The sequence below is a fragment of the Coregonus clupeaformis genome, chromosome 23 (genome assembly GCF_020615455.1).
Source record: "Coregonus clupeaformis isolate EN_2021a chromosome 23, ASM2061545v1, whole genome shotgun sequence".
NCBI classification, from domain to species: Eukaryota; Metazoa; Chordata; class Actinopteri; order Salmoniformes; family Salmonidae; genus Coregonus; species Coregonus clupeaformis.
In genome coordinates this window covers 42,400,546-42,416,323 of record NC_059214.1, presented here as the reverse complement: position 1 = coordinate 42,416,323, position 15,778 = coordinate 42,400,546, and the positions used below count along the sequence as shown (strand labels likewise).

Below are 15,778 nucleotides of genomic sequence, written 5' to 3'. Positions count from 1 at the left end.
TACTACACTACTACTACACTACTACTACACTACTACTACACTACTACACTACTACTACACTACTACTACTACACTACTACACTACTACACTACTACTACACTACTACTACACTACTACACTACTACTACTACACTACTACTACACTACTACTACACTACTCAAAAGGAACCCAATTGGTGGAACGACCCCTAAACATTCTAAACTTTCAAAATGTTCTAAACATCCATAAATAAAATGAAAAAAGAATTGTTGGCCAAATATGAGAGAGAGAGAGAGAGAGAGAGAGAGAGAGAGAGAGAGAGAGAGAGAGAGAGAGAGAGAGAGAGAGAGAGAGAGAGAGAGAGAGAGAGAGAGAGAGAGAGAGAGAGAGAGAGAGAGAGAGAGAGAGAGAGAGAGAGAGAGAGAGAGAGAGAGAGAGAGAGAGAGAGAGAGAGAGAGAGAGAGAGAGAGAGAGAGAGAGAGAGAGAGAGAGAGAGAGAGAGAGAGAGAGAGAGAGAGAGAGAGAGAGAGAGAGAGAGAGAGAGAGAGAGAGAGAGAGAGAGAGAGAGAGAGAGAGAGAGAGAGAGAGAGAGAGAGAGAGAGAGAGAGAGAGAGAGAGAGAGAGAGAGACTTTTCTATTATTTTCAGTGTTTGGAGAATTAACTCTCAAGTGCATGTGTGTCCTGAAGAGCAGCAGTTTAACATCAGAATTCCACCACACAGCTCCTGTAATATCGCTAGTTTATCTCTGCTCCATGATTACTGGCATGTTATCATTCCAGAAGAGGAGAATTGTAACTTTGAGCATTTTAGTTTCCTCCGTCACATAGTAAATGACAATTCCCCCCTCTAATGAATGTTAATGGAAGCCATGAAGAGTCAGGCTGAGTGGCAGGAGGAGTCAGGAAGAGCCAGGACCGTGACAAAGTGATGTTAACAGCCTGCCATCTTCACTAAACACTCATGTTGTTATCTCTATGTCCTGTACCTTCTATTGTAATCAGACACCTCTCCTCTAACTCATGCTGTTATCTATATGTCCTGTACCTTCTATTGTAATCAGACACCTCTCCTCTAACTCCTGCTGTTATCTATATGTCCTGTACCTTCTATTGTAATCAGACACCTCTCCTCTAACTCCTGCTGTTATCTATATGTCCTGTACCTTCTATTGTAATCAGACACCTCTCCTCTAACTCATGTTGTTATCTATATGTCCTGTACCTTCTATTGTAATCAGACACCTCTCCTCTAACTCCTGCTGTTATCTCTATGTCCTGTACCTTCTATTGTAATCAGACACCTCTCCTCTAACTCCTGCTGTTATCTCTATGTCCTGTACCTTCTATTGTAATCAGACACCTCTCCTCTAACTCATGTTGTTATCTCTATGTCCTGTACCTTCTATTGTAATCAGACACCTCTCCTCTAACTCCTGTTGTTATCTCTATGTCCTGTACCTTCTATTGTAATCAGACACCTCTCCTCTAACTCATGTTGTTATCTATATGTCCTGTACCTTCTATTGTAATCAGACACCTCTCCTCTAACTCATGTTGTTATCTATATGTCCTGTACCTTCTATTGTAATCAGACACCTCTCCTCTAACTCATGTTGTTATCTCTATGTCCTGTACCTTCTATTGTAATCAGACACCTCTCCTCTAACTCATGTTGTTATCTATATGTCCTGTACCTTCTATTGTAATCAGACACCTCTCCTCTAACTCATGTTGTTATCTCTATGTCCTGTACCTTCTATTGTAATCAGACACCTCTCCTCTAACTCCTGCTGTTATCTATATGTCCTGTACCTTCTATTGTAATCAGGCACCTCTCCTCTAACTCATGTTGTTATCTATATGTCCTGTACCTTCTATTGTAATCAGGCACCTCTCCTCTAACTCATGTTGTTATCTATATGTCCTGTACCTTCTATTGTAATCAGACACCTCTCCTCTAACTCATGTTGTTATCTATATGTCCTGTACCTTCTATTGTAATCAGACACCTCTCCTCTAACTCATGCTGTTATCTCTATGTCCTGTACCTTCTATTGTAATCAGACACCTCTCCTCTAACTCATGTTGTTATCTATATGTCCTGTACCTTCTATTGTAATCAGGCACCTCTCCTCTAACTCATGTTGTTATCTATATGTCCTGTACCTTCTATTGTAATCAGGCACCTCTCCTCTAACTCATGTTGTTATCTATATGTCCTGTACCTTCTATTGTAATCAGGCACCTCTCCTCTAACTCATGTTGTTATCTATATGTCCTGTACCTACTATTGTAATCAGACACCTCTCCTCTAACTCATGTTGTTATCTATATGTCCTGTACCTTCTATTGTAATCAGACACCTCTCCTCTAACTCCTGCTGTTATCTATATGTCCTGTACCTTCTATTGTAATCAGACACCTCTCCTCTAACTCATGTTGTTATCTATATGTCCTGTACCTTCTATTGTAATCAGGCACCTCTCCTCTAACTCATGTTGTTATCTATATGTCCTGTACCTTCTATTGTGATCAGACACCTCTCCTCTAACTCATGTTGTTATCTACAGCGATCTCCAATAGTATTGGAACAGTGACATGTTTTGTTGTTTTGGCTCTGTACTCCAGCACTTTGGTTTTGAAATGATACAATGACTGTGAGGTTAAAGTGCAGACTGTAGAAATGAATGGTAAATTATGTATTGTGTTATTTTGGAGTCACTTTTATTGTAAAGAAGAATAGAATATGTTTCTAAACACTTACACATTAATGTGGATGCTACCATGATTACGATAGTCCTGATAGAATCGTGAATAATGATGAGTGAGAAAGTTACAGACGCACATATCATACCCCTAAGACATGCTAACCTCTCAGCATTACAATAACAGGGAGGTTAGCTTTTTATATCATACCCCCAAGACATGCTAACCTCTCAGCATTACAATAACAGGGAGGTTAGCTTTTTATATCATACCCCAAGACATGCTAACCTCTCAGCATTACAATAACAGGAGGTTAGCTTTTTATATCATACCCCCAAGACATGCTAACCTCTCAGCATTACAATAACAGGGAGGTTAGCTTTTTATATCATACCCCCATGATATGCTAACCTCTCAGCATTACAATAACAGGGAGGTTAGCATGTTGGGGGGGTCTGATATTTATGATATTTATGCCTCTGTAACTTTCTCACTCATCATTGTCAAGTGTTTAGAAACATATTCTATTCTTATTTAAAATAAAAGTGACTCCAAAATGACACAATACATTATTTACCATTCATTACTATTGAGCACAAAATAATATGAAACACACCCAAAACAAACAGCAAATGCATCCAACAAATGTGTAGAGTCACAAAGTTGATGTACCAAATATTTAACTTTTTACTACTTTAATACACATAAAAGTGAATTTGTCCCAATACTTTTGGTCGCCTAAAATGGGGGGACTATGTACAAAAAGTGCTGTAATTTCTAAAGGATTTGCCGCAATATGGATGGAAATACCCTCAAATTAACGCTGACAGTCTGTACTTTAACATCATAGTCATTGTATCATTTCAAATCCAAAGTGCTGGAGTACAGAGCCAAAACAACATCACTGTCCCAACACTTTTGGAGCTCACTGTATCTGTCCTGTGCCTTCTACTGTTATCAGGCACATGTCCTGGATTGATACAACAGTATAATTGTAGCATGTTGTATTAAAGGAAGAAATAGGAACAAAAAACTAGCAAATGTTTGCTTGAACTTGAAATTCTCTTTAGAGAATCAAGATTCCCTTTTTTTAAATGCCTAGGAGATGATATAATATGTTGATATTTAACAAGCCTAGGAAGTGATTTGATGTTAACATTGTTGTACAGGTCTGCAGGGTGTCATGTGGTAGTGAGAGCCTATAGTCTATCCTAATACCACATCTGGACTGCTCTAATTGGCTGGGATTTACTGAGAACACAAGGATGTGATGAGAGGAGGAACAGAGGGGTCATCATTACAGGAGGAACAGAGGGGTCATCATTACAGGAGGAACAGAGGGGTCATCATTACAGGAGGAACAGAGGGGTCATCATTACAGGAGGAACAGAGGGGTCATCATTACAGGAGGAACAGAGGGATCATCATTACAGGAGGAACAGAGGGGTCAGAATTCATGGGGTCAGTTTAACCAGAGTTGGGTCATATTGTGGTCATCATAACAGAGCAGTTTAACCAGAGTTGGGTCATATTGTGGTCATACTAACAGAACCAGGGTTGAACCAAGTTGCACAAGGTTGAACAAGAGTTGGTCATATTAACAGAACCAGGGTTGAACCAAGGTTGAACACGATTTGATCATATTGTGGTCATACTAACAGAACCAGGGTTGAACCAGAATTGAACAAGGGTTGGTCATATTGTGGTCATACTAACAGAATGGTCAACCAGGGTTGAACCAAGGTTGGTGATATTGTAACCAGGGCTAGTGATGTTGTAACCAGGGTTAGTGATATTGTAACCAGGGTTAGTGATATTGTAACCAGGGTTAGTGATATTGTAACCAGGGTTGGTGATATTGTAACCAGGGTTAGTGATATTGTAACCAGGGCTAGTGATATTGTGATCCTACTAACTTTATGGGAGATCCAGGTACATGCTTAGACTGGATCAGCCAGTGGAGGAGTAGGGAGTGTTACTATGGTAGTTGGAGTCTGGGCAGACCTTCAGCCAGTAGAGGAGTAGGGAGTGTCACTATGGTAGTTGGAGTCTGGGCTGACCTTCATCCAGTGGAGGAGTAGGGAGTGTCACTATGGTAGTTGGAGTCTGGGCAGACCTTCAGCCAGTGGAGGAGTAGGGAGTGTCATTATGGTAGTTGGAGTCTGGGCAGACCTTCAGCCAGTAGAGGAGTAGGGAGTGTCACTATGGTAGTTGTAGTCCGAGCAGACCTTCAGCCAGTAGAGGAGTAGGGAGTGTCACTATGGTAGTTGTAGTCCAGGCAGACCTTCAGCCAGTAGAGGAGTAGGGAGTGTCACTATGGTAGTTGGAGTCTGGGCAGACCTTCAGCCAGTAGAGGAGTAGGGAGTGTCACTATGGTAGTTGTAGTCCAGGCAGACCTTCAGCCAGTAGAGGAGTAGGGAGTGTCACTATGGTAGTTGTAGTCCAGGCAGACCTTCAGCCAGTGGAGGAGTAGGGAGTGTCACTATGGTAGTTGTAGTCCAGGCAGACCTTCAGCCAGTGGAGGAGTAGGGAGTGTTACTATGGTAGTTGTAGTCTGAGCAGACCTTCAGCCAGTAGAGGAGTAGGGAGTGTTACTATGGTAGTTGGAGTCTGGGCCGACCTTCAGCCAGTAGAGGAGTAGGGAGTGTTACTATGGTAGTTGGAGTCTGGGCAGACCTTCAGCCAGTGGAGGAGTAGGGAGTGTTACTATGGTAGTTGGAGTCTGGGCTGACCTTCAGCCAGTAGAGGAGTAGGGAGTGTTACTATGGTAGTTGGAGTCTGGGCAGACCTTCAGCCAGTGGAGGAGTAGGGAGTGTCACTATGGTAGTTGGAGTCTGGGCAGACCTTCAGCCAGTAGAGGAGTAGGGAGTGTTACTATGGTAGTTGTAGTCTGAGCAGACCTTCAGCCAGTAGAGGAGTAGGGAGTGTCACTTTGGTAGTTGTAGTCTGAGCAGACCTTCAGCCAGTGGAGGAGTAGGGAGTGTTACTATGGTAGTTGGAGTCTGAGCAGACCTTCAGCCAGTAGAGGAGTAGGGAGTGTCACTATGGTAGTTGGAGTCTGGGCAGACCTTCAGCCAGTGGAGGAGTAGGGAGTGTTACTATGGTAGTTGTAGTCCAGGCAGACCTTCAGCCAGTAGAGGAGTAGGGAGTGTTACTATGGTAGTTGTAGTCCAGGCAGACCTTCAGCCAGTGGAGGAGTAGGGAGTGTTACTATGGTAGTTGTAGTCCAGGCAGACCTTCAGCCAGTGGAGGAGTAGGGAGTGTTACTATGGTAGTTGAAGTCTGGGCAGACCTTCAGCCAGTAGAGGAGTAGGGAGTGTTACTATGGTAGTTGTAGTCTGGGCAGACCTTCAGCCAGTGGAGGAGTAGGGAGTGTTACTATGGTAGTTGGAGTCTGAGCAGACCTTCAGCCAGTGGAGGAGTAGGGAGTGTTACTATGGTAATTGTAGTCCAGGCAGACCTTCAGCCAGTAGAGGAGTAGGGAGTGTTACTATGGTAGTTGTAGTCCAGGCAGACCTTCAGCCAGTGGACGAGTAGGGAGTGTTACTATGGTAGTTGGAGTCTGGGCAGACCTTCAGCCAGTGGAGGAGTAGGGAGTGTTACTATGGTAGTTGGAGTCTGGGCAGACCTTCAGCCAGTAGAGGAGTAGGGAGTGTTACTATGGTAGTTGTAGTCTGAGCAGACTTTCAGCAAGTAGAGGAGTAGGGAGTGTCACTATGGTAGTTGGAGTCTGGGCAGACCTTCAGCCAGTGGAGGAGTAGGGAGTGTTACTATGGTAGTTGTAGTCTGGAGAGACCTTCAGCCAGTAGAGGAGTAGGGAGTGTTACTATGGTAGTTGGAATCTGGGCAGACCTTCAGCCAGTAGAGGAGTAGGGAGTGTTACTATGGTAGTTGGAGTCTGGGCAGACCTTCAGCCAGTAGAGGAGTAGGGAGTGTTACTATGGTAGTTGGAGTCTGGGCAGACCTTCAGCCAGTGGAGGAGTAGGGAGTGTTACTATGGTAGTTGTAGTCCAGGCAGACCTTCAGCCAGTAGAGGAGTAGGGAGTGTTACTATGGGAGTTGGAGTCTGGGCAGACCTTCAGCCAGTGGAGGAGTAGGGAGTGTTACTATGGTAGTTGTAGTCCAGGCAGACCTTCAGCCAGTAGAGGACAAGGGAGTGTTACTATGGTAGTTGTAGTCTGAGCAGACCTTCAGCCAGTGGAGGAGTAGGGAGTGTCATTATGGTAGTTGGAATCTGGACAGACCTTCAGCCAGTGGAGGAGTAGGGAGTGTCACTATGGTAGTTGTAGTCCGAGCAGACCTTCAGCCAGTAGAGGAGTAGGGAGTGTTACTATGGTAGTTGTAGTCTGAGCAGACTTTCAGCCAGTAGAGGAGTAGGGAGTGTTACTATGGTAGTTGGAGTCTGGAGAGACCTTCAGCCAGTAGAGGAGTAGGGAGTGTCATTATGGTAGTTGGAGTCTGGACAGACCTTCAGCCAGTGGAGGAGTAGGGAGTGTCACTATGGTAGTTGTAGTCCGAGCAGACCTTCAGCCAGTAGAGGAGTAGGGAGTGTTACTATTGTAGTTGGAGTCTGGGCAGACCTTCAGCCAGTAGAGGAGTAGGGAGTGTCACTATGGTAGTTGGAATCTGGGCAGACCTTCAGCCAGTGGAGGAGTAGGGAGTGTCACTATGGTAGTTGGAGTCTGGGCAGACCTTCAGCCAGTGGAGGAGTAGGGAGTGTTACTATGGTAGTTGGAGTCTGGGCAGACCTTCAGCCAGTAGAGGAGTAGGGAGTGTCATTATGGTAGTTGGAGTCTGGGCAGACTTTCAGCCAGTGGAGGAGTAGGGAGTGTTACTATGGTAGTTGGAGTCTGGGCAGACCTTCAGCCAGTAGAGGAGTAGGGAGTGTCATTATGGTAGTTGGAGTCTGGGCAGACTTTCAGCCAGTGGAGGAGTAGGGAGTGTCATTATGGTAGTTGGAGTCTGGGCAGACCTTCAGCCAGTAGAGGAGTAGGGAGTGTCATTATGGTAGTTGGAGTCTGAGCAGACCTTCAGCCAGTAGAGGAGTAGGGAGTGTCACTATGGTAGTTGTAGTCTGGGCTGACCTTCAGCCAGTAGAGGAGTAGGGAGTGTCACTATGGTAGTTGGAGTCTGGCCAGACCTTCAGCCAGTGGAGGAGTAGGGAGTGTCACTATGGTAGTTGTAGTCCGGGCAGACCTTCAGCCAGTAGAGGAGTAGGGAGTGTCACTATGGTAGTTGGAGTCTGGAGAGACCTTCAGCCAGTGGAGGAGTAGGGAGTGTTACTATGGTAGTTGGAGTCTGGGCTGACCTTCAGCCAGTGGAGGAGTAGGGAGTGTTACTATGGTAGTTGGAGTCTGAGCAGACCTTCAGCCAGTAGAGGAGTAGGGAGTGTTACTATGGTAGTTGGAGTCTGAGCAGACCTTCAGCCAGTAGAGGAGTAGGGAGTGTTACTATGGTAGTTGTAGTCTGGGCAGACCTTCAGCCAGTAGAGGAGTAGGGAGTGTTACTATGGTAGTTGGAGTCCGGGCAGACCTTCAGCCAGTAGAGGAGTAGGGAGTGTTACTATGGTAGTTGGAGTCTGAGCAGACCTTCAGCCAGTAGAGGAGTAGGGAGTGTTACTATGGTAGTAGTAGTCCGAGCAGACCTTCAGCCAGTAGAGGAGTAGGGAGTGTTACTATGGTAGTTGTAGTCTGAGCAGACCTTCAGCCAGTAGAGGAGTAGGGAGTGTTACTATGGTAGTTGGAGTCTGGGCAGACCTTCAGCCAGTAGAGGAGTAGGGAGTGTTACTATGGTAGTTGTAGTCCGGGCAGACCTTCAGCCAGTGGAGGAGTAGGGAGTGTTACTATGGTAGTTGGAGTCTGGGCAGACCTTCAGCCAGTGGAGGAGTAGGGAGTGTTACTATGGTAGTTGTAGTCCGGGCAGACCTTCAGCCAGTGGAGGAGTAGGGAGTGTTACTATGGTAGTTGGAGTCTGGGCAGACCTTCAGCCAGTAGAGGAGTAGGGAGTGTTACTATGGTAGTTGTAGTCCGGGCAGACCTTCAGCCAGTGGAGGAGTAGGGAGTGTTACTATGGTAGTTGGAGTCTGGGCAGACCTTCAGCCAGTAGAGGAGTAGGGAGTGTCACTATGGTAGTTGTAGTCTGAGCAGACCTTCAGCCAGTGGAGGAGTAGGGAGTGTCACTATGGTAGTTGTAGTCCGGGCAGACCTTCTGCACCAGTTTGTAGTCCACGCTGTAGAAGGCGATGTAGATGCAGATTACTTTAAAGGGCTTGGAGCAGAGCCAGGAGACGTGGCTCTGTGTCTGTTCCTGGTAACACACCTTGGAGGAGTCGAAGCTGCACAGAGCCGTCTTCTTGTTTCGGTCTGTCTTCTCATACTCGATGCGACAGTTGAAAGCTTTAGAGTCTTTGGTCTCCAGTGTGGACTGCTGAGCCATCTCAAACTCCACCACTTTAGACGGTGGCACCAGACTCACCGACACGTTCCCCAGGCCAGTGGAGTTGTGGCGGAAGTAGACGCTGAACGTTCCGTTACCGTGGTCTACGATCTTCCCGGTGATCAGCAGGTTGAGCTTGACAGTCTTGATGTTGGAGTGGAAGTCTCCCCAACCAAACATCTTCTTGAACTTGCCCGTCTTGACGATGGGTCGTCGCTTGGTTCTGGCCTGGCTGGCCTGAACATCTGTCTGGTTGGATAACCAATCCCAGAAGTCCTCCATGTTCTCTAGGTATGTCATGTCCCTGATGGGGTTGTGTTTAAGGCTGGGGGCCCTGACGGCCCCAGGGGCTCCAGGGACCCCCCTAGCGAACAGCCTCAGGGGGTTGAAGACTCTGGGACTGGCTCTGGCTCCGCTGGGGGAGAACTTCTCCTCATGGACCCCCTCCCCCCACTCTATCAGCTCTGTCTCTGGGAATTGCAGCTGGACCTTCCTGCACCACACCTACAGAGGAAACACAGAGAGATACAGGAAGAGAAGGTTAGAGGACATGAACTATGTAATGCACTATACCACTGTACCATAATATTCAAACAGCAGAGCAACTGGATGCATCAAATAATATAAAACACATTAAAGCCACATTCTGTAATTTCTAAAGTTATTTCAAAATAGGGACACAATGTGGATTCTCTTTTGTTCCACTACTATTCCACTTTATGACCTACTACAAATCTACTATAATATGTCCCCCTATACATTACTGGATTTGAAGTGTTTAACTGCAAGTAGTCATCCTAATCTAGCAATGATCCTCTCTACCTCACAGCCTCTCTGCTTCAGGAGTGGTTCCTGGTCCAGTCCAGATACAGTTGAATCATAATACAGGGTAATAAGCTGTTAGGTGTTAGTAGTAATTAGCTAGCAGGGACCTGAGGCCTGGAATCACTGGCTAGTCGCACCAGATGTGAAGCTTTAAAAAGGCTGTTTCAAATCTAACACGAGCTCTACTGTATTTCCAACCTAATTATAACTTCAGCTGTAAGCTTAATTGAAGCATATGTGTTCACAGCGAACAAACTAGACACGTCGTCTACAACCATTACACAGTGTTAGAACGTTGTCTTGTTATCTTTCAGAAAATAACATTTATACAACGTATTGTACAGTGTTTAATATAATATATAGCACCAGGAGAATGTTTCTTCTTTTGCCTCTTTTTATTGAACATACTGTACTTGAGAGGAAACTAAATGTATTCCTCATGTTCAGTGAGGTGCTCAGGTGAGGATTGGGCAAGATTATCATAATGGAAATGAGAGAAACATTTAAGTCTGATGAACAACTGGGGAAATTGCTGTGACAACAAGGAGGATATCAAATACAGAGAGAAATGTGAACTTGAAAGCCTGCGTTGACACAATTTCTCTCCTCCTCCTCTCTCTCCCCCTTCTCCCTCTCCTCTCCCCCTATCCTCTCTTTCTCCCCCTTCTCTCTCTCTCTCTCTCTCGCTCTCTCTCTCTCTCACTCTCTCTCTCTCCCTTCTCTCTCTCTCCTCTCTCCTCTCTCTCCCTTCTCTCTCTCTCCTCTCTCCTCTCTCTTCCTTCTCTCTCTCTCCTCTCTCCTCTCTCCCTCTCTCTCCCTCTCTCTCTCCCTCTCCTCTCTCTCTCTCTCTCCTCTCTCCTCCCTCCTCTCTCTCCCTTCTCTCTCTCTCTCCTCTCTCTCCTCTCTCTCCCTTCTCTCTCTCCCTCTCCTCTCTCTCTCTCTCTCTCTCTCTCTCTCCTCTCTCTCTCCCTCTCCTCTCTCTCTCTCTCTCTCTCCTCTCTCCTCCCTCCTCTCTCTCCCTTCTCTCTCTCTCTCTCTCTCCTCTCTCCTCTCTCTCCCTTCACTTGGCACTATATGAGACACAACATTAAGGTGTGCAGTGCTGCTGTATAATGTGTTAGTGAAGCTGTGAAGCCCTGAACAGTCAAATGGAAGGAAGAGGCAGTCATTTAGACTTCAAAACTGAGAAAGAAAAAAAACTGCCAGGCAAGGTCTGATGAAGGAGAAACACAAAAGCTTCTTAATTAAGATTGGTTAATCGGAGCTGCTATGCTGATTGGTTAAGCGGATGCTCCAGGCATTCCAGGGCGACGTGGCTTAAAACAGACACTATTATCATAATAAGCTGAAAACACAAGACCTCATTCCAAAGTGTTCAAAGCTCAGAGATGACCTGCCAGCGTTGGGATCTGCCTGTGGAAGAGACCGTGGAAATGTGACTGACTTTCCCCTCACACCTAATATCACACCACCTATATCACACCACCCTTATCACACCACCTATATCACACCACCCTTATCACACCATCCTTATCACACCACCTATATCACACCACCCTTATCACACCACCTATATCACACCACCCTTATCACACCATCCTTATCACACCACCCTTATCACACCACCTATATCACACCACGCTTATCACACCACCCTTATCACACCACCTATATCACACCACCCTTAGCACACCACCTATATCACACCACCCTTATCACACCACCCTTATCACACCACCTATATCACACCACCCTTATCACACCACCCATTTCACACCACCCTTATCACACCACCCTTATCACACCACCCTAATCACACCACCTATATCACACCACCTATATCACACCACCCTTATCACACCACCCTTATCACACCACCTATATCACACCACCCTTATCACACCAACCTTATCACACCACCTATATCACACCACCCTTATCACACCACCCTTATCACACCACCTATATCACACCACCTATATCACACCACCCTTATCACACAACCCTTATCACACCACCTATATCACACCACCAACAGTGGGGGAAAAAAGTATTTAGTCAGCCACCAATTAGCCCACCCAACTACCTCATCCCTATATTGTTATTTATTTTGCTCTTTTGCACCCCAGTATCTCTATTTGCACATAATCTCTTGCACATCTAGCATTCCAGTGTTAATACTATTGTAATTATTCTGCACTATAGCCTATTTATTGCCTTACCTCCATAACTTGCTACATTTGCACACACTGTATATATATTTTCTGTTGTATTTCTGACTTTATGTTGTTTTTTTTTACCCCATATGTAACTCTGTGTTGTTTTTATTGCACTACTTTGCTTTATCTTTATGGAGGACTAAAAGTGCCACAATTAAATAAATAAATACACCATTAAATAATTACTTAAATGTGTCATTAATTAATTCAAATTAGAATTAAATACATAAATGTGTAATTAAATGTATCATTAATTAATTCAAATACCGATTCATTTTATGTAAAATACATATATAATTATTTCACTATTTACATTTACATTTCATGATCCTGCATTGCAGTGATTCATGAATTACTTAAAACTGTCAAACTGACCCATCAAAGTCAGTGGGGCGGAGCTAATGCGAATCTAGTCTGATCCATTGCTTTGGTCTGAAGTAGAGTAGGCCAACCTGGATAGAGACAATGGAGGATCTCCGTGAACTTTCCAGGAGTTGGTTAGAGACATTTTAAACTTAGCAGAGGATGTAGAAGCAGGACCTGCTGACATTATCCGGAATTGATTTGTCTTGGCTTGATGCAGAGGGTAACCAATCAGGCGTTAGGTTCCGCCTACCAACTTTTGATGGGTCAGTTTGACAGTTTTAAGTAATTCAGGAAGCACTCCAACGCAGGACCATGAAATGTAAATGTAAATAGTGAAATTATTGTATATGTATTTTACATAAAATGAATCGGTATTTGAATTAATTAATGACACATTTAATAACACATTTATGTATTTAATTCTAATTTTAATTAATTAATGACACATTTAAGTAATTATTTAATGGTGTATTTATTTATTTAATTGTGGCACTTTTAGTCCTCCATATATCTTGGCCAGGTCGCAGTTGTAAATGAGAACCTGTTCTCAACTGGCTTACCTGGTTAAATAAAGGTGAAATAAAAAAAAATAAAAAATAAAAAATTGTGCAAGTTCTCCCACTTAAAAAGATGAGAGAGGCCTGTAATTTTCATCATAGGTACACGTCAACTATGACAGACAAATTGAGATTTTTTTTCTCCAGAAAATCACATTGTAGGATTTTTATGAATTTATTTGCAAATTATGGTGGAAAATAAGTATTTGGTCACCTACAAACAAGCAAGATTTCTGGCTCTCACAGACCTGTAACTTCTTCTTTAAGAGGCTCCTCTGTCCTCCACTCGTTACCTGTATTAATGGCACCTGTTTGAACTTGTTATCAGTATAAAAGACACCTGTCCACAACCTCAAACAGTCACACTCCAAACTCCACTATGGCCAAGACCAAAGAGCTGTCAAAGGACACCAGAAACAAAATTGTAGACCTGCACCAGGCTGGGAAGACTGAATCTGCAATAGGTAAGCAGCTTGGTTTGAAGAAATCAACTGTGGGAGCAATTATTAGGAAATGGAAGACATACAAGACCACTGATAATCTCCCTCGATCTGGGGCTCCACGCAAGATCTCACCCCGTGGGGTCAAAATGATCACAAGAACGGTGAGCAAAAATCCCAGAACCACACGGGGGGGACCTAGTGAATGACCTGCAGAGAGCTGGGACCAAAGTAACAAAGCCTACCATCAGTAACACACTACGCCGCCAGGGACTCAAATCCTGCAGTGCCAGAAGTGTCCCCCTGCTTAAGCCAGTACATGTCCAGGCCCGTCTGAAGTTTGCTAGAGTGCATTTGGATGATCCAGAAGAGGATTGGGAGAATGTCATATGGTCAGATGAAACCAAAATAGAACTTTTTGGTAAAAACTCAACTCGTCGTGTTTGGAGGACAAAGAATGTTGAGTTGCATCCAAAGAACACCATACCTACTGTGAAGCATGGGGGTGAAAACATCATGCTTTGGGGCTGTTTTTCTGCAAAGGGACCAGGACGACTGATCCGTGTAAAGGAAAGAATGAATGGGGCCATGTATCGTGAGATTTTGAGTGAAATCCTCCTTCCATCAGCAAGGGCATTGAAGATGAAACGTGGCTGGGTCTTTCAGCATGACAATGATCCCAAACACAACGCCTGGGCAATGAAGGAGTGGCTTCGTAAGAAGCATTTCAAGGTCCTGGAGTGGCCTAGCCAGTCTCCAGATCTCAACCCCATAGAAAATCTTTGGAGGGAGTTGAAAGTCCGTGTTGCCCAGTGACAGCCCCAAAACATCACTGCTCTAGAGGAGATTTGCATGGAGGAATGGGCCAAAATACCAGCAACAGTGTGTGAAAACCTTGTGAAGACTTACAGAAAACGTTTGACCTGTGTCATTGCCAACAAAGGGTATATAACAAAGTATTGAGAAACTTTTGTTATTGACCAAATACTTATTTTCCACCATAATTTGCAAATAAATTCATTAAAAATCCTACAATGTGATTTTCTGGAAATGTTTTCTCCGTTTGTCTGTCATAGTTGACATGTACCTATGATGAAAATTACAGGCCTCTCTCATCTTTTTAAGTGGGAGAACTTGCACAATTGGTGGCTGACTAAATACTTTTTTTCCCCACTGTATATCACACCATCTATACCACACCACCTATATCACACAACCGTCGAAGTCGACGTCGGCAACCTTCCGAAATACAAAGCTCTGGATCAAGCTGTCGGAGGCCTGCACCATGTGAAGTGGATTTTGGGCAGCTCCATGGTAAGACGTGTGACTGTTCCTGGTGTCCCGGAGCTCAAGTAAATGACATTACTAAGCTGCTCCCGAATGCAATACGCCAGGACATGGACATCGATTCTATCGTAGTCCATGTGGGTTTTAATGACATTATGAATTGTATTTCGTATTGGACGAAAAAAAAATTATTCAACGAGTCGGACACGAAGGATATTCTACAGACACCTGACAATGCCCAAATCCCTGTCATTCGCATGAGAAAGAGACAGAGATATCGTGGACGTAGGTCGGGGTGCCTTGTAAGGATCCGACAGCGAGCGAGTAATCTGCCTCTTCCATCAATCCTATTAGCCAATGTTCAATCATTTGAGAACAAAATGGGCGACCTAAGACTAAGGTTATCCTTCCAACGGGACATTAACAACTGTAATATCTTATGTTTCACCGAGTCGTGGCTGAACGACGACATGGATAACATACAGCTGGCAGGATATATGATACATCAGCAGGATAGAACGGCTGACTCCGGTAAGACAAGGGGTGGCGGTCTGTGTATATTTGTAAACAACAGCTGGTGCATAAAATCTAATACTAAGGAAGTCTCAAGGTTTTGCTGGCCTGAGGTAGAGTATCTCATGATAAGCTGTAGACCACACTATCTACCAAGAGAGTTTTCTTCTATATTTTTTGTAGCTGTCTACCTACCACCACAAACCGATGCTGGCACTAAGTCTGCACTCAATGAGCTGTATAAGGCCATAAGCAGACAGGAAAACGCTCATCCAGAGGCAGCGCTCCTAGTGGCCGGGGACTTTAATGCAGGGAAAGTTAAATCCGTTCTACCTAATTTCTACCAGCATGTTAAATGTGCAACCAGAGGAAAAAAAACTCTAGACCACCTTTACTCCACACACAGAGACACGTACAAAGCTCTCCCTCGCCCTCCATTTGGCAAATC

At 44.5% G+C, this 15,778-nt stretch overlaps 1 protein-coding gene across 1 annotated transcript in view; it reads right to left on the bottom strand.

Moving 5' to 3' along the window:
* Positions 1-3,975: 3,975 nt before the first annotated feature.
* Positions 3,976-15,778, bottom strand: part of LOC121558978 (neurexophilin-2-like) — a 95,071-nt gene continuing 83,268 nt past the window's right edge. Inside the window, exon 3 of the mRNA XM_041872265.2 lies at positions 3,976-9,627. Within this exon, the coding sequence (XP_041728199.2) occupies positions 8,839-9,627 (789 nt within the window). The 3' untranslated portion in view covers positions 3,976-8,838. The remainder of the gene's footprint in view (positions 9,628-15,778) is intronic.